This window comes from Eleutherodactylus coqui, chromosome 1 (assembly GCF_035609145.1).
Source record: "Eleutherodactylus coqui strain aEleCoq1 chromosome 1, aEleCoq1.hap1, whole genome shotgun sequence".
Taxonomy (NCBI): Eukaryota; Metazoa; Chordata; class Amphibia; order Anura; family Eleutherodactylidae; genus Eleutherodactylus; species Eleutherodactylus coqui.
In genome coordinates, this window is record NC_089837.1 from 487469584 (window position 1) to 487489889 (window position 20306).

Here is a 20306-nt window from a genome sequence, read left to right on the forward strand (position 1 = left end):
GTCGAGGGAGGAGGATCATGGGTGCACACTGACGTCACAGTGTGCGCCAGGATCGGCGCTGCTAGCAGCGCAGTTGGGTGCATGCCGGCAGGGGAGCCACGGCCCCTGCCTGTATTTACAAGTGGTGAGCGGCCGATGGCGGCATGTGCCAGTGGGGAGAGCTCTACGTGCCGCCTCTGGCCATAGGTTCGCCACCACTGGTATATGCTGACCATTAATTCACAAGGCATCTAAAATGAGGACCCATGTGTCTCCAAGCTCAAACTGTGAAGATTTTGCTTTTAGTCTGTTACCATGGAGACACATACTATGCATAGGAGCTGTAGACACCAAATTTTAGACTATTTTTTATTTAAGACTATTTGCAAAGTTGCTTCATTTCTCACTTTAGAAGGTTTCCTGACTTTTCTGACTTCAGGCTATTTTTACAAGCATCTTGATATGCATTAACTTTCTTCCACTGTTGCTGAACAGTTTCCTACTTGCTATTCATGTAAAAGTGGAGGTTTAGAGCTGCAGAAAGAAAGCCATGAATGTTCGCCATGAGAATACAATGTTAAGCAGAAATTTCATGTATTAACCCATTTATTTCCAGAAGAGTATTACATTATTAGACCTCTATCCTCTACTCATTTGATGCAGCATCGCATTTCTTTTTTTGCCTTGACCAAATAACTGGTTGAGTGTATCAGCGCATCCAACAGATATACAAACGCTAGTCACGTATAACACAATGCTGCATGCCTCAGGAGATCTATTAAAAGTGCAATGTGAATTAAGCAATACCTGCCTAAAAGTGAACTACAGAGTCGAGTCACATTATTATGACCACCAGCTAATATGCAGAGTAACCGCTGTGTGCCGTACGGACAGCAGCTAGACGGGCTGAGAGTGACTCAATAAGATGCCGGTAGGTTGTCTCGGGTATCTTGAGCCATGAAGTCTGTAGTGCATCCCACAGTTGCTGGAAGGGGCATGGGGGAGGCTCTATAGAGCGAACACAACGATCAAGGAGGTCCTACAGATGCTCAATTGGGGAATTTGGGGGGCAGAGAAGTACTTGAAAGTCTTGATTGTGCTCTTTCAGCAACTGTCGGACATTTCTAGCCATGTGACATGTCACATTGTCTTGCTGGAAGATCCCATCTGCGCCAGGAAATACAAAAAGCATGTATGGGTGCCTGTGATCTGCAAGGATGGATTCATAACCAAATCGATTCAGAGTGCCCTCCACATGGATGAATGGACCAAGAGAATGCCATGAAAAATTCCCCAAACCAGAATGCTGCCATCTCCAGCTTGTGTTCTTCCAGCAATGGTTGCAGGGTGTTTGCTCGCTAACGAAAAAAAGACATCCATCAAGTTGAGACTATTATCTTGCCATGTTGATCCAGAGGAAGGCAAAAAAAAAGAAGGAGATTGAAGCCAATTTTCCTCATTTTAGGGCAAAAAATTCCATCCCAACTCCATTCTGGCCGTCAGAATAATCCCCGGATCATCGACCCTTCTGAAGTAATCAGTGACTATAACATGCAATGCTTAAGAAAGGCATCCAGGTCCCTCTTGAAGTCTTTTAGCAATCCATTTTATAAGGTTGGGACAGAACCAAAACTTGCAGAAAAAGTACAAAAGAAAAGATCACTCAGTATTCAAAGATCTTGGCCATGCCCATATCACCATTTAATCTGGGCAAATACATGTACTCTACTGATATCATCAGTTGTCAATTTCCTGGATTTGGTCTGGGTGTACAGTTAAACACTGTATTATCCATGGCATTATACACCCAGCACTTAGCAGGGGGTTGGCCCCGATGTCCCTGGAGGTCCCTTCCAACTCTACCATTCTAGGATTCTAAACATAGTGGCTAAAGTACTTTTCAAGAGTTTATAGTTGCGATTTAATAATGAAATAGGCCTAAAAGAGACTCAACGCTCTGTGGTTTTATTAGGCTTAAGGAGCACTATAGTAGTATTCTCATTCATGGAGTTGGTAAGGAAACCTATGTTAAAAACATTGTGATAGATGGATAACAATCTGGGTGCCAAGTAATCTCCAACTCAATGGAGTTAAAGTGTATTTCCAGATCCAAGCGGGTATAAGACACTTGGGATGTGTATAAACTGTCATAGTATGTCCTAAAGCATACCCCATGGTAAAGAAGCTTACAATGGCCTTCGTCACTGAGATGTTGAAGGTTTTTTTGCTCTTTCGTGAGCCATCTCACTCTATTCTTTTCATATTGGTCCACTATGAAGGCTTGTTTACAGGATATACATAACATGACAAATTCCTCCTCCTGTTTGGCCATTGAGGATTTTCCATAAGATGTAGGGATTCACAGGGGAGAATAGAAACCAAAATATATTTCTAGTTGATCTAAAACTCAATCTGTCTCCCCAAATGAGGTGAGCGAGAAGAGGTGAACCCTCCAATTTCCCACCATGACTGGAGCAGCCCTTATTGAGACAGAGATGGATAGAGTCATCTGATACCCTTTGGGTAAATATTCAATCATATCTATTTTCCCATACACACTTTTGGTGCCTCAGAACCAATCAGTATGTTGCTGCCTTAGTTCCATACTGTTCTGACACCTCTTCTGGACAAATTTCTGTTAAATAGACATGTATTTTCTCCCATCATTTGCGAGGAGACAGTATTGAATAAGCTTGAATCAAGGGATGCCGACTAGAGATGAGCGAACCTACTCGGTTCGGGCGTTTTTGAACTCGAGCACCGCTTTTTCCGAGTAACTCACTACTCGGACGAAAAGATTCGGGGGGCGCTGGGGGGCGGGGGGTAGCAGTGGGGAACAGGGGGGAGCTCTCTCTCCCCCCCCCCATTACCCTATGCAACCCCCCACTCACCCCCGGCGCCCCCCGAATCTTTTCGTCCAAGTAGTGAGTTACTTGGAAAAAGCGGTGCTCAAGTTCAAAAACGCCCGAACCGAGTGGATTCGCTCATCTCTAATGCCGAACATTCCATTTTGTTCTAACACCCCAGGATATTGTATCACCCGAGACATAGTGTTCTAACGCCTCTGACCTATAGCTAGCTTGTATCAGCTGACTGTCGGAAATGTAATGCCCATACAAAAAATTGCCCTTTTCTCATGTACAAGACGTTCCTACAAGAGGGTTCGGAATTCCAGTAGGTCACTTGTGAATCGAATAAAAACTAGAGGTGGAGGGATATCTGGTTCCAAAGCTGAATGCTAACAAATTCAAAGTCGAAAAGCTAAAAGTGAGAGACACTGAGACACTATACAAACACTTTTCATGAGAGCGCAGGGCATGTTGGGAGGCGTTTCTCGAGTGAACATTGATTACAGTTAGTGTAACTTTTTAGTTAACAGTAATAATTATGAAACAATCTATAACTTGTGTCTTTGTTTGCAAAAGTTTTCGGATTAGGATATAGATCTTTTTCAGAACTAAAGGGAAAGTCTTATTGAAGTTACCATATCAAATAGTAAGCGAAGACTAGGAGTTAGAACAAGGTTTTTGATCTGTAACTATCCATATGGTTAGAACAGTGTTCTAACTCCAAGGGAACTGCTACATTAACCCTTTCTAATCTAATTTGTATCCTGCTTTTCCTAGGGGGCTTACTCTTTTCTTGCCGTTATAAAACGGCGCTATCTACTGGCTAAAGCCAGTACTGCATGAGGTGCAACATTGGATAGGCTCTGACAGCAGAGAGGCTGGCAATATACAGTAAGAGAACCCTGACAGATTTCTTCCAACATCGGAGCTGTACAGCCTTAAATCATAATGTCTTTAGACGTCAGACAGTGGATTAGAAAGGGTTAATATCGGAAATAACTCTAAAGAATGTAAGCCTAATGTATTGTAAACTGGCCATAAAAATGCTTTTTAGCAAGAAAGAGGTGTATACTTTAAATTTACAGATTAAGTAGATACATTAGATTGTAAAAGCATTCAAACATTCAAGGTGCTGCCATAAAAATTTAGCAAATTGAGAGTTAGAACACTATGGACCCAAGCCAGCAATGTGATAATGAGTGCCAATGGGGTGTAAACAGGTGGTCAGATTTCGCCCTCCCCAAAAATCTACCCAGTTTAAATCTATAAGAGATGCCAGTCTAGTAATAACATTAAAGGTGAACGGTGATGACAGGTAAAAGCTCTCTGTAGGTGCAGATCTAATACCATGTTTAAGTCCCCCATACAAACTGTATGAGTGTTAGAATAAGACGAAGAAAAATAACTGCATCCAATATCACAGTCCTAGAAACTGGGGGAGGATTATAGATTCCAAGCAAAACACATATACAATCATCTATGGTGGCAGATGTAAATACACAAATCATCCCACAGGATTGATGAGCTGTCCACTACTCTATCCAAGACTTACATTTGGATAGGCTCTCACTATAAGATTGGTCGGGGTCTGACTCCCCAAAACCTCCACTGATCATTTGATTGAGATGCCTGTAGCATGATGCCTCCCTTTCATGACTGTGATGTCAACTCTCCAGCATCTGGATAGACCAGGTAAGGCCGTGGAGAAGTGGCACTAGAGCACTTGCTGCCTCACATATTCCTGATTCCTGGATATGTGAGGCAGTAACGGTGGTAAATTCCTGGATGGTAAAGTACCTTTTCCCCATCCTAATCTAGAGGCAAGCTGTATATGTCATAGTAGGGGGGGGGGGGGGGTGCAGTGCACTGGGGAAACATTTAACAGACACAAAGGTCACTCTTTGTTTTAGGAGATCAGTTGAAATATCTGTAAAGATGGATATGGTGGTATTTTCAGATTTAATTTCTTTTCTACACTATCAGTCAAAAGTTTAAGAACACCTTAATTTTCCAGTTATTTTTGACATTAACACAGTTCGAGTCTAGCAAGTAATGTTAAATGGTTCAAAGGTTCGAAAGTAAGTTAAAACTTAAAAATTCTATAAAATTTTAACCTGAAATGCAACAATAGTCTGAATTTATGATTTTAACCAGAGGCCTTTTTTCAGAGAACACAGCAAGGACAGCTGTCCTGCAGCACAGAAAGCAAGTTATGGTTTGACGTTGGATGCAAACCATTCCTACAGGTGTCTCAACTTTTGTAGATTACTTTCAAACCCTCTGATTCTATATAACCAGTGTTGGAACAGACTGCATTATAACACCCACTAGGGCAGGATTTGGATAGTTTTAGGCCTCATGTTCACGGGCAAAAGAAGAATTAAAATTCGCAGCAGATTTTAACTCTTCTCCTGCCCGCGGATCCGCGCCCCATAGGAATGCATTGACCACCCGCGGGTAGATAAATACCCACGGATGGTCAATAAAAGTGATTTTAAAAAAAATGGAGCATGAAAAAATCTGGACCATGCTCCATTTTCGTGCGGGTCTCCCGCGGGGACGGCTCCCGCGGGCTTCTATTGAAGCCTATGGAAGCCGTCCGGATGCGCGGGAGACAAAAATCAGATTTTACTCACCCGCTCCGTTTCTTCTCTTCGCTGCGGCGCCATCTTCTCTCAGTCGCGGCCGGATCATTTTGCTTCGGACCCGTGCATGCGCGGGGCACGTCACCGACGTCATCCTGCGCATCCGCCGGGCCGAAGAAAGAAGATCCGGCCGCGACGCAGAGAACATGACGCCGCAGCGAAGGAAGAATCCGGAGCGTGCGGGAGGTGAGTTAATTCTGATTTATTCTTATTTTCAGCCTTATGTCCGTGGGGCAGGAGGGACCCGCTGCAGATTCTCCATGGAGAATCCGGAGCGGGCCTGATTTTCCCCGTGGACATGAGGCCTTAATCTTCAGCAATTAACTAAAGAAAACAGACAGACCATTATAACCCTTAGAAGTGTTCGTCCTACAAAGAAATTGTTAAGAAAGCTAAGCATCCATGTTAACATCCTACAAGGGGGTATTATCTTAGTTCCAGATTTTACCGTAACTATATTGAACTCTAAGTAAGTTTAGTATTGTTGACTTAGTAAAATTTATCAGAAAGCAGATAGAGAAAGAAAGATGAGAGAGTGGAGGAGGGAAAGGTGTGTAAGAAATAAAACAAATAAATTAATATTTTTATTAAAAAAATTACAGACATATCAAAAGATGGAACTTAGAGATACTAGATTCTAGTGACAAGTAATACACTCATATTTTAAAAAGGGTTGTTCAGTTATAAACAATCGATGGCCTATCATTAGGATAGGTCATTAAGAATAGATTGGCTGGTTCGGTTGCCGAGGGTACCTGCTGATCAGCCGTTCGCAAAGCCAGCAACCCGTGCACTGAGCTGATCTCTGCAGGAAGCGGACAGCTCCATTCAAACTGTAATGGCCAAGCTTGGTATTGCAGGACAAGCTCCCATTGAAATGAATGGGAACTTGGTCTGCAATACCACACCTGGCCACTATAGTAAAAAAGGAGCTGTCTGATTCCTGCAGAAATCAACTGAGCATATGAGTTTACTGGCCTGGTAAACAGCTGATCCGTGAAAGTCCTGAGCGACAGACCCCCACCCCTAAGGGTAGGCCGGCAATAGTTTACAACCCCTTTATTTTTTTTCTAAGAATTTCACTATTTTCTACAGTTAATGGAATATTTCATAGCTATAGTTTTGGGTCTCTTGCATTATATTGTGTCACTCAGTAAACAGCACAGAATGTCTTTTGTGGAAATGTTAGCGCTCTACTATTCTTTTCTATTCTTAGCTGGTATTTGAATCAGTTTGTGCTTCTATGAAATGAACCTCGCCAAAATAGCATCAAGCTGAGACTTATTGATGGCAATTCTGTAGCTGAAGTCATTTTTTTTTTTTAAGTATACATTCCTGCAAAATACACCCATCTGTCTCGCTGTGCAGATGATGAGAGGGTTAAAAAGCCTATATCAGATTTTATGGTAAATTTTATTAAGGAGTCATGAATAGGAAAATTGTATTGATTTGTGCAGTCATTGACCTGCCAAATTAAGTTAAGTACATGCAGTCTACTTACTGCACTGAGTTGTAATCTTTTTATAAAAGGAGACTCAAAACCCATTGGAGATAAACTGACAAACCTCGGCATAGAAAGATCCATTTAGAGGAATGAATGAGAAAATAAAAGATCACGGCAGGGTAAAAACATTAATTTTCACATTCATTCGATTTGACTAGAAAGGATTGATGTACCGTATTTGTCTGACCTCTCCAGCACTCAAGATTCAAATTATCCTTTCACTTACTCGAATTACTTTTCATTATAGAAGTGCTCTCTAACACTGTCAGGCGCAGCGAGCGTACCGAAAGACTCCGAGGACTAAAACAAAAAATGGTCAATTGTAATCCAAAAAGAGTATGAAGATGTGTACATACATGATATAGGGTCTGTGTAAAGGAGAGGCCCCTTCCTGTTACCATTGATTGAGCTATGCTATCTATCTATCCAATATCTATCTATATCTCATTATCTATCTATCTATCTATCTATCTATCTATCTATCCAATATCTATCTATATCTCATTATCTATCTATCTATCTATCTATCTATCTCATATCTATCTATCTATCTATCTCATATCTATCTATTTATCTATCTATCTATCTATATCTGATCTATCTATCTCATGTCTATCGAATATTTATCTCATATCTATCTATCTCATGTCTATCGAATATTTATCTCATATCTATCTATCTATCAAATATCCATCTATATCTCATCTATCTATCTCATATCTATCGAATATTTATCTCATCTATCTATCTCATATCTATCGAATATTTATCTCATATCTATCTATCTATCTATCCAATATCTATCTATATCTCATATCTATCTATCTATCTATCTATCTATCTATCTATCTATCTATCTATCTATCTATCTATCTGTCTATCTATATCATATCTATCGAATATTTATCTCATATCTATCTATTTATCTATCTATCTATCCAATATCTATCTATATCTGATCTATCTATCTCATGTCTATCGAATATTTATCTCATATCTATCTATCAAATATCCATCTATATCTCATCTATCTATCTCATATCTATCGAATATTTATCTCATCTATCTATCTCATATCTATCGAATATTTATCTCATATCTATCTATCTATCCAATATCTATCTATATCTCATATCTATCTATCTATCTATCTATCTATCTATCTGTCTATCTATATCATATCTATCGAATATTTATCTCATATCTATCTATCCCATATCTATCTATCTATCTATCTATCTATCCAATATCTATCTATATCTCCTATCTATCTATCTATCTATCTATCTATCTATCTATCTATCGAATATCTATCTATTTCATATCTATCCCATATCTATCTATCTGAATTGGTTAAAAATGATGTTGAGAAGGACAAACTTTAAAATTCCTATTTTCTCTGAAAGTAGATATGGCATCAACTGATCTTCTCTGTGCTATTGGGGTAATAAAAGAATGCAGACTATCTGAAAGCAGATAGCTGGTGAGGGATAACTTGGCTAACCTAAAGGGTTTTTTCAGTGAAATACTATTAATGACCTGTTATCAGGAGAGCAAATGTTGTCCCTATCTTAAAAAAGGGAGGAAGGTGGATCCAGGAAACTACAGGCCTGTGAGCCTGACTTCTATACCAGGAAAGATCTTTGAACAAATTAGTAAACAGCATGTATGCAAGTACTTGGATGAGATTGGAGTAAACAAGTCATGCCAGAGGAATCTGATTTCCTCCTTTGACAGAATCACTGACTGGGTTGATCAGGGAAATGTGGTGTATATACTATATCCTGAATTTAGTAAAGGATTTGACAAAGTATCTCATACCATCCTTATTGAAAAAATGACCAAATATGGGATTGACAAGGCAACTGTTAGGTGGATTCACAACTGGCTGAGTGATTGTACTCAAAGAGTGGTCATAAATGGCTGCACATCCAAGTGGAAGAATGTATCACGTGGGGCACCACAAGGCTCTGTCCTAGGCCCAGTGTTGTTCAACATTTTTATAAATGATCTGGCGGAGGGAATAAGGGAAAACTGATCAAATTTGCACACGACACAAAGCTAGGAGGGATAGCTAACACTAGGGAAGAGAGAGAGAGGATTCAAAAAGATCTAGAAAAGCTTGCACAGTGGGCAGCAACTAACAGAATGGTATTTAACAAGGAGAAATACAAAGTCCTACATCTGGGCAAGAAAAATGAAAGAAGCACATACAGAATGAGAGGAATTGGGCTAAGCAGCAGCACATGTGAAAAAGACTTGGGTATACTAATAGATCATAGACTGAACATGAGTCAACAGTGTGATGCAGCAGCAGTAAAAAAAGAAAACAACACAATTCTGTGATGTATTAAGAGAAACATAGAGTCTACATCATGTAAGGAAATTATCCCCCTATACTCTTCCTTAGGCCACATTCACACGAGCGTGTGCTGGTGCGTACATAGGTGCGCACAAAACAGCGTGCCCACGTACGTGCACAAACATGCATGAAAGCAGGTCCGTGCAGCTTTGCTTTCAATGGGGCTGAGGCTGCTGCCTGCGGCCCGATTGAAAGCAATGGTCTGCCGGCAACCCCTGCAGTGATTTCTAGAGATGGGCTTTAAATATAAGCCCTTCCCAGAAAATCATTCCTAGCTGGTGTAAGAAAAAAAAAAAAACCTCTCCGGCATTGTCGGAGCTCGGCGCGTCTTCTATGCTCTGTCCCAGGCAGTGTAATGAAGTTCTTTCAGCAGGCGGGGATTTAAAATCCTGCCTGCTGAAAGGGTTGTATCTGATTGGCTGAGCGCTCAGCCAATCACAGGCAGCGCCCAGCTGTCATTTAATGAATATTTAATATTTAAAGCCCTTCCCCGAAAATCACTGCGGGGGTGCCGGCATCCTATTGCTTTCCATGGGTCCGCGGGCAGCAGCGGCAGCCCCATTGAATGCAATAGCAGAACATCGCGATCATCTGCCACAGCTGTCACCTTTGTGAAGCTGTAGGGCGCAGCCTGAGGCCAGAGACTCAACTTGCCTCCTGGTAGATACGTTCTTGCCAAAGCAATTGCCTACTTCCACCCTGGCCATGCTCCAACACATGCCGTATTAGCCCTCTGTGCCTGCCCTCCTATGTATGGCACTTTTTCTGCTGGATTTCTCCCTTTGAACTAATACTTCTAAGGTAGAGTATTTCTGTAATAGCGGATCTGATTGAATCTGTATACTCTATGCTTCCATAGACTACTATGGGTCTAATATTAGGATTTGTACAACCATTTGCGCAAGGTCATGGTAGGCTGCTTTCACATCTGGGGCAGGGATTCCATTTTTCTGTTCCATTCGGGGAGCTGAAAAGGGGAATCCCCTGGCTGAACGGATCAGCGCTAAACAGACACCAATGACTATAATGGGGTTTATTCGGTTTCCGCTTAGCTGCCCGGCATTTTGCCGGAAGCCAAAGCGTTGCACATATCTCTTTATGGACGGAGGTTCCAGTGCAGATATGAGCCCGGACTTATTATACACTCCATGAACTCACAGAAATCATGTTGAAATCGACGCGAGGAGATAATATATGGAATTCCCTTTATGAACTCAATGTACTCAGTCCCCGGAATAGATACAACGTATCAAAGACTGTATAAAGTGACTCTTTTTCTCTTTCCTGGGGTGAAGCTGTTACTCAAACATGTTTCTGCACTTTTAAATATGCATTCTCTTAATGAGCCACTAAATTAGCACTAGTGATGCAAGCTGATAATTCTCCTGGTGATATACAGCCCTACCAAGTGTGAAATGATTTGCCTCAGTGATATGTGTTAATTAGGGATTTGCTAACAATTTAATGAGGAAAAGGCAGCCAGGAGGTTATACAGCGGGAAACTCTCAGGTTGTCCTTCTTACGTTTCATTATTTCTTTTAAAGCTGTCGGGATGCAGAGAAGAATTTACACAACGCTTCAATGAAATGCCTGTACGCCGGTCTCTCCGGACATGAAGATGCTGAGGATGTCTCAGGAATTCTGCAGTGTACAGCTAATGTCCTTGGTATGTAGCGAGCATTATGTGTGTGCCGTATGACAGATCTCATGACTTACAATCCTCAGAATGACATCCGGTAGAAGGTATCCTGTTTACTCCAGAGGTAAAAGAAAGTTAGAACTGTTTGTATTTGTCAAAGTTACATAGTGTAGAATATTTATTTATACGTAGTACCAACATATTCTGCAGTGATGCACAATTGCAAAATAAGTTGCACGACAAATAAATGAGCAATGAGACAAAGGGTGAAGGGAGCATAAGTGCCCTTAAAGGGGTTGTCCCGTGGCAGCAAGTGGGTCTATACACTTCTGTATGGCCATAATAATGCACTTTGTAATATACATTGTGCATTAATTATGAGCCATACAGAAGTTATAAAAAGTTTTATACTTACCTGCTCCGTTGCTAGCGTCCTCGTCTCCATGGAGCCGACTAATTTTCGCCCTCCGATGGCCAAATTAGCCGCGCTTGCGCAGTCCAGGTCTTCTCCTGTTCTCTATGGGGCTCCGTGTAGCTCCGTGTAGCTCCGCCCCGTCACATGCCGATTCCAGCCAATCAGGAGGCTGGAATCGGCAATGGACCGCACAGAAGAGCTGCGGTCCACGGAGGAAGAGGATCCCGGCGGCCATCTTCACCGGTAATTATAGAAGTCACCGGAGCGCGGGGATTAAGGTAAGCGCTCCGGTAAGCTTTCTTTAGGTCCCTGCATCGGGGTTGTCTCGCGCCGAACGGGGGGGGGGGTTGAAAAAAAAAAAAACCGTTTCGGCGCGGGACAAGCCCTTTAAAGGGGTTCTCCGGCCAGAAACATTGCATGTCATTACTTCTGTTTGCCCATTTCCATGCACTTTGTAATATACATTGCGCATGGAAAATGAAGCAAACAGACGTTTTGGACTTACCTGAAGGGGTGCCCCCCCCCCCCTGTGTTGCTCCTCCGTCGTCCCTGGTTACGATAAGAATCTTCTCTTCTTCTTCTTGTCGGGCCGCAGCAGCTCTTGTCGGCGCGGGAACGAGCCTTTTCTCATCCGCGCATGCGCAGTTCTTCTCTCTGCAGCCGGGACCGATATAGGATCTCCTTGTGTGCAGGGGGGGGGGGGGGGATGGAAGAGCGAGGAGCAGGAACTGAGCTCCCGCCCCCTCTCTGCCTCCTCTCCGCCCCTCTGCACTATTTTCAATGAGGAGAGGCGGGACGGGGGCAGAGCTAAGTTCCGAGAATTAACCCCGCCCCCATCCCGCCTCTCCTCATTGAAAATAGTGCAGAGGGGTGGAGAGGAGGCAGAGAGGGGGCGGGAGCTCAGTTCCTGCTCCTCGCTCTTCCATCCCCCCCCCCCTCCCTGCACACAAGGAGATCTTATATCGGTCCCGGCTTCAGAGAGAAGAACTGCACATGCGCGGATGAGAAGAGGCTCGTTCCTGCGCCGACAAGAGCTGCTGCGGCCCGACAAGAAGAAGAGAAGATTCTTATCGTAACCAGGGACGACGGAGGAGCAACACAGGGGGGGGCACCCCTTCAGGTAAGTCCAAAACTTCTGTTTGCTTCATTTTCCATGCTCAATGTATATTACAAAGTGCATGGAAATGGGCAAACAGAAGTAATGACATGCAATGTTTCTGGCCGGACAACCCCTTTAAGAGCAAACACTGTACAGGAGAGAAGTCCCTGACCACAAGAGCTCTACATGAGAGAGGTCCCCTGCCCATAAGAGCTTACACTCTACAGGAGAGAGGTCCCCTGCCTATAAGAGCTTACACTCTACAGGAGAGAGGTCCCTGCCCATAAGAGCTTACACTCTACAGGAGAGAGGTCCCTGCCCATAAGAGCTTACACTCTACAGGAGAGAGGTCCCTGCCCATAAGAGCTTACACTCTACAGGAGAGAGGTCCCTGCCCATAAGAGCTTACACTCTACAGGAGAGAGGTCCCTGCCCATAAGAGCTTACACTCTACAGGAGAGAGAGGTCCCCTGCCCATAAAAGCTTACACTCTGCAGGAGAGAGGTCCGTGCCCATAAGAGCTTACACTCTACAGGAGAGAGAGGTCCCCTGCCCATAAGAGCTTACACTCTGCAGGAGAGAGGTCCTGCCCATAAGAGCTTACACTCTACAGGAGAGAGAGGTCCCCTGCCCATAGGAGCTTACACTCTGCAGGAGAGAGGTCCCTGCCCATAAGAGCTTACACTCTACAGGAGAGAGGTCCCTGCCCATAAGAGCTTACACTCTACAGGAGAGAGGTAACAGCCCATAAGAGCTTACACTCTACAGGAGAGAGATCCCTGCCCATAAGAGCTTACACTCTAGAAGCGAGAAGACCTGCCCATAAGAGTTTACACTCTACAGGAGAGAGGTCCTGCCCATAAGAGCTTACACTCTACAGGAGAGAGGTCCCTGCCTATAAGAGCTTACACTCTACAGGAGAGAGGTCCTTGCCCATAAGAGCTTACACTCTACAGGAGAGAGGTGCTGCCCATAAGAGCTTACACTCTACAGGAGAGAGGTCCCTGCCCATAAGAGCTTACACTCTGCAGGAGAGAGGTCCCTGCCCATAAGAGATTACACTCTACAGGAGAGAGGTCCCTGCCCATAAGAGCTTACAGTCTACAGGAGAGAGGTCCCTGCCCATAAGAGCTTACACGCTACAGGAGAGAGGTCCCTGCCCATAAGAGCTTACACTCTACAGGAGAGAGGTCCCTGCCCATAAGAGCTTACACTCTACAGGAGAGAGGTCCTGCCCATAAGAGATTACACTCTACAGGAGAGAGGTCCCTGCCCATAAGAGCTTACAGTCTACAGGAGAGAGGTCCCTGCCCATAAGAGATTACACTCTACAGGAGAGAGGTCCCTGCCCATAAGAGCTTACACCCTACAGGAGAGAGGTCCCTGCCCATAAGAGCTTACACTCTACAGGAGAGAGGTCCTGCCCATAAGAGCTTACACTCTACAGGAGAGAGGTCCCCTGCCCATAAGAGCTTACACTCTACAGGAGAGAGCTCCCTACCCATAAGAGCTTACACTCTACAGGAGAGAGCTCCCTACCCATAAGAGCTTACACTCTACAGGAGAGAGGTCCCTGCCCATAAGAGCTTACACTCTACAGGAGAGAGGTAACAGCCCATAAGAGCTTAAACTCTACAGGAGAGAGGTCTTGCCCATAAGAGCTTACATTCTTCAGGAGAGAGGTCCCTGCCTATAAGAGCTTACACTCTACAGGAGAGAGGTCCCTGCCCATAAGAGCTTACACTCTACAGGAGAGAGGTCCTGCCCATAAGAGTTTATACTCTACAGGAGAGAGGTCCCTGCCCATAAGAGCTTACACTGTACAGGAGAGAGGTCCCTGCCCATAAGAGCTTACACTCTACAGGAGAGAGGTAACAGTCCATAAGAGCGTACACTCTACAGGAAAGAGGTCCTGCCCATAAGAGCTTACACTCTACAGGAGAGAGATCCCTGCCCATAAGAGCTTACACTCTACAGGAGAGAGGTCCCTGCCCATAAGAGCTTACACTCTACAGGAGAGAGGTCCCTGTCCATAAGAGCTTACACTCTACAGGAGAGAGGTCCCTGCCCATAAGAGCTTACACTCTACAGGAGAGAGGTCCCTGTCCATAAGAGCTTACACTCTACAGGAAAGAGGTCCCCTGCCCATAAGATAAGGCAATTGAAAACTAGAGGGTCTGCTCAACGTATGCTGGGGAAAAAATCTAGTTCATGTTTATTCAAAAACATGTGTGATTGTTCTCAGTGAGAGAAACCAAGTAATCTTGTAGATATGATACCTTTTATTGGCTAACAAAGATACATGGTGCTGCAGCAAGCTTTCGGGGATATCTCAACCCTTCATCAGGCTAATGAATGAAACTAGTTTGGATGGCACTAGAGATGAGCGAGCACCCAAATGCTCGGGTCCGCGCTATTCGAGTCGAGCTTTTCGTAAAATTCGAGCACTCTAGTCGAGTAACGAACCCCACTGACTACAATGGGAGACTCGAGCATTTTTGTATGTGGGACACCGGGTCCCGAGCTTTTTTTCTTTTCTTCTTGGTTCGTCTCTCTCTCTCTCTTTCCCCCTGCCAGCCCAAGAATTTGCCGTCGACGCACGCGCTGCGGCGGGGAGGGGCCAAAAAAGGCAGGGAGGAGCCAACATCTGGGGCGGGTCAAACACAGCATGATGCTCATTCCAGTAACGAGCACCATCGAGTATGTTAATACTTGAACGAGCATCAAGCTTGGCAGAGTATGTTTGCTCAACTCTAGATGGCACATAATTATAACATACAGATGCGGAGGGGAGGTGAACACACTCCTCTTGATCTAAATAAATGTTCACACACAGAAATTTGAGACTGTTTTGCACTCAAAACCTAAAACAACAGACAAACTTAGCCAAGACATAAATCGGTCATCAGTCCACTGAGCTCAGGATAGTTTTATGATGTGTCTTATCTCTCCTTCAACCTGCACATGGAAGGAGATGCAGCACCACCTATTGGATGGCAACATTATCACAAGTCAAGTTCAGAATTTTTATGAAGTTTTTCCTTTTATGCAAGAATCCCAGGCTGAGGTTAATTCCCTTCTTGAGGGTATCAAACATGGCCAAAAATTTGTACTCCCAAATTCTTCTGTGATGCTGCGACTTGAAATTGCCCTTCAGTATAATAACTCTCATCTTCTCTATGCTGTGTCCCTGACCACAAAAATGTTTGCCACCGGTAGTTCAATCTTTCCCTCTCTGAGTGGCAATGAGGTCTCATCCTGGCTCTTAGTTTTTGTCCTGTTTCCCCGATATAAAGCCCTCCAACAGGACATTTACTGCACATGATCAGGTACACATCGGACGTGGGACATGTGAATGTCCTCGGGATCTTATAGTCCTGCTGTGTGTTGGGGATTTATATCCTGTCCGCGATCAGTATATGTGAGCAGGTCTTACAGCTTCTTACATTACACGGATACATTCCTTTTGGTGTGTCAGAGGGTAATGCACTCCTGATGATAAAGTTCCTCAAATTAGGAGGTTGCCTGTAACGCAGAAGGGGAGGGTCTGGGAATATGGTTTTCAGACGGTCATCCTTGTGTAGGGTATGGTGGAGTTTCTTTGCAGTTTTCCTTAGTACTTCTAGCTGTGAATTGTAGGTCACTACCAAAGGCACACATCCATTTTTTTCTTTCTCCTTGTATTGGAATAGTTGATTTCTGGGTAACCAGGATACCGGCGCTGTCATCTCCCCGTGCGTCTCCCCTGAAGCATGTTTGAAGTTCTCCTGCAGAGATTCAATGAATCGCTGTGATTGGTTACTCGAGCACTGGCTCTGATTGGCTGAGCTGCGCGCTCTGGAACCAATCAGAGTCAGAGCTTCCTGGAGGCGGGGATTTTCAAAGTCCCAACCAGGAAGCTCTGCAGGAGAACTACAAGCAACTGCCAGGGAGCTTCAGGGAAGATGCACGGGGAGACGACAGTGCTGAGAGGCGATGTATTCTTTTTTAAATTGTTTTTAGGTAGCTAGGGTTTATTTTCAGGGAAGGGCTTTTATTTCAAGCCACCACCCCTAAAAAATCCTCGTTTGTGGTGCTTTAAAGTTGCACGACTTTATAGCACAATGTGCGACTTTGTAGCGACACAAAAGCGCGAAAATGCAGCGATATCACACTCAACACTGATGTGATATTGCTGAATATTTCTCGCGGCGATGTCCAGGCAAAATGAAGAACAGCATTTTGGCTTTCTTTTGCCTTTATTTTTTCTTACAGTGTTCACCATGTGGAATGGAAAATGCATTCATTCTATCCTACAGGTCGCTATTGCTGTGGTGATGCCAAATATCTTCTTATTTCTTATTTAGCAAAAAGGGGATTTATTAGTTTTTACTCATGTTTACTTGAAAGAAAATATACAAAAGAGGGAAGAGATACAGCTCACCATGTAACCGATCATCGCAGAGTCCATGAAGGAAGTAGAGGTTCGGTGGTGGTAGGAGGGTGCCCGGAGGTATAACGCCAGGAAGTAACAAAGCTCCAGGACTCTATAGCTTGCTGGAACTTGTAAACTTTGTTTCAACATTTCCTTGGAAGCCATAACCTGAGCGCAGCGCTGGATTGGCTAATTTTTGCTATCCTTTGGAACGATCCCTTCGGGTACGTTCACACAGCAAGATCTACATCATTTATGCATCAAAAACCATTGGTGCAGATTTTAACTAAAGCCTCATGACCACGGGTGGATTGGATTTTGCACACGGGAGCCCACAATGGAATCCAACCCTTCCTGCGGCCGAGGACCCTGCTTACCTGTCCGGGTCTTCTATTTTCTTCACTGTGGATGTGTGTGGAAGCGCCGGCTGGCGCCGCTGCACACGTGCTGTTGAGTTGTTTTTTTTAACTCCTGCTTCCCACGGAATCCGTGGCCCATCCACATTTCAATTATGGATGGACCATGTATTGGAAGCCGTCCATGCGTGAACCGCCCTAAAAATGCATTCAGCAGCCCCCCCCCCATTACAGTGCATGGAGCAAGCCTCGCTTAGGACCCTGGTAAGCGCTACAGCCGCCGGTCACATGGGTCTTGGCGCAGCACAATAACATTGATGTCCCATGGATAGCAGAAAAAGTATACCATTATATTTTTATATGTACAAATAACGAGGCATTTCGGGTCCGAACAGGATTGTTCATCACATGTTGAAACCTGATGAAGGGTCCTATTGATACCTAAAATGCATCTGTAATAACAGGATACTTATCTGCCACCTGTGGGACTTCAGTATTCCTTTCCGGTTGCAGCAACATATCAGTCTGACACGTTGAAACTTTTTGGAAATGCTCTCGCTTACGACCTGAAGGTTGCGGGTTCAATCCCCACTTGGTTCAGGTAGCCGGTTCAAGATTGACGCCTTCCATCCTTCTGAGGTCGGTGAATTGAGTACCCAGCTGATTGGGAGGTAATAAATTACCTGAAAGCGCTGTGGAATAAGTTGGCGCTCTAGAAATAACAAGATTTCTTGGTTTATTTTTTCAGTAGAAGCGGAGAAGGTCTGAACTGCACCGATACTGCGATGTACGTGAACCCTAAAATACGATCAGCTTCCTGACAGCTCAACCAAAAAGGCCGAGCACGGGAAGTCTCACCTTGTAGAAGGTGATGTTTGCAGTATCCGTTGAGTAAAGCGGTGCTTGTGCTAAATGATGCGTTTCATTCAAACCCTATAAAATTAAAACACTCTGCAAATGACTTGTGTTTTAATCTCTGTTGTCTTTATGTGCGAATCGAAGAAGATGAAAGCGGAGACCATAAAACGTGGACTCTCGCTCTCCGTGACCTTCAGCCATGGGGAATTACAATTTGAAGTACGGGGAAAAAAAACATTTCACTGCGCGACTTCCAGAATATCAAATGCGTTTTGGTTTTATTTGGCTGCGCTATATATTGTACTTAGAGCCGAGTATTGATTTAATGGGGCAGGGATGATTGGGGACGCCATCCGAAATCTAGCTTGATTGAATTGCTTTTTGTCCAATTTGCCAGCAGGTGTTAATCTGTTTGAAACAGGTTCCCTGTTCAAATGTCTGGAAGCCGTTCTAAACAAGCAGTTTAAGGCACTTCAAAGGGAACGGATCCAGAGAGACGCACTGATTCTATCATATGGCCTTTTGAATATGCATATTGTGGAAGGCAATGGGAAGACTTTGATTCCTTCCCCCCAGGAATTAAATATTTAAACTGTTGGATAGAAATTAAACAAATTGAGGAGAAATGGATTTTGTGCTATTATTGTTGTTAGATGTCTTATTTTGGTGTGTTAATCAAGGGTCTGAGCATTTAACCACTTGAAACACTAGAACAAGTGTCAAACTCACGGCTCAAAATTTCGGCGCATCGCATTATTTTGTGTGGCTACGACAAGGTCCGGACGCAGAAGGACTGGCTTTTCTTTTTCCCTGGAAGACACAGCCAATGGTTGGCAGAGGGCAGGGGCATAACTAAAGGCTCAGGGGCCCTGATGCAAAACGTGAGCTGCCCCCCCCCCCCCCCCTCTATCTGCATCTGTACCTGTACCCATAACTAAACCATGTTGCACAGAGACATAACTTGAAGCTTCTGGGCCCCAATGCAAAACCTGTAACAGGACCCCCAACTATAATGTTTTATTCATAGTACTGGGCTTCCCATATGGAGAAGAGAGGCCTTATGGGCCCCCTAAGGATCCTGGGTCCGGGTGCAACCGCATTCCCTGCACCCTCTATAGTTACGCCCCTGGCAGAAGGGTTGGCACCTCTGGCACCGAATCTTGGAGTCTAAGCTGCAACTGACTGGTGGTGGCATGAGTCTGATAGCCCTACCTGGACAGCCTAGCCACCATCCAAGGTAGAAGGCTCGGGGGTAAAGAGGTGGAAGGGGAGTAACACCATCACAGTGCATAGAGCTCCATAGCCATGTTAACCCCTTAATGCTACAAGACGTACAGTTATGCCCTGCAGGTTCGGGGTATGTATGAAGAAAGATTACAGGTCGATTCCGCTCCATACAATGCGGGTGCTGGCTGTTTCTTACAGCCGACACCCACCCACAACAACTCCGATAAGTTGCTGATCAGAGCTGTTAACCCTTTAAATGCTGCCCTCAATTCTGACAGCAGCATTTAAATGCCCCGATCCATGTTTGTGAGTCCCACACTGCCCCCCGCGATATCATCGCATCGTGCTGTGTGGTTGCCATAGCAGATGGGCGCCTTCTCAAAGACCTCATGGGTGCTATTGCATATTGCCTATTAAGCTATGCCTATGGCATGGCTTGATAAATTGTCTGTCAGATCGCGGTAGAATGTAACGCTATGGCATTACATCATACTGCAGGACTGATCAAACCATCGCATGTTCTTGTTCCCTCTGGAAATTATAAAAAAAAAATGAGTTTCAAAAAGTTTTATTAATTATAAAAAAAAAATGAAAGGTAATAAAAGTTAAAAAAAACAATCTTTTGCCATATTTATAAAAGAATTTAAATAATAAAACACAAAAACATATTTGGTATCGCTGCGTCCGTAAAAGTACAATCTATCGAAGTAATGCATTATTTACCCCGCATGATGAACGCCGTCAGAAAAAAAACCAAAACACTGGAATTGCGCTTTTTTTGGTCACCCGTCACCAAGAAAATATGTAATAAGAAGCGATCCAAAATCGTATGTACTTCAGAATGGTACCAACAGAAACTACAGGACGTCCCGCACAAAATGAGCCCTCGCACAATTATGTCGATGGAAAAATAAAAAAGTTATAGCTGTCAGAAGATGGCGGCAGACAAAAATGTAAAA

The 20306-nt window shown here is 44.0% G+C and overlaps 1 protein-coding gene across 1 annotated transcript in view; it reads left to right on the top strand.

Moving 5' to 3' along the window:
* The window catches only part of GUCY1A2 (guanylate cyclase 1 soluble subunit alpha 2), a 193611-nt gene that overhangs the window by 58621 nt on the left and 114684 nt on the right, over positions 1 to 20306 (top strand). Inside the window, exon 3 of the mRNA XM_066586260.1 lies at positions 10884 to 11005. Coding sequence (XP_066442357.1) covers positions 10884 to 11005 — 122 coding nt within the window. The remainder of the gene's footprint in view (positions 1 to 10883; positions 11006 to 20306) is intronic.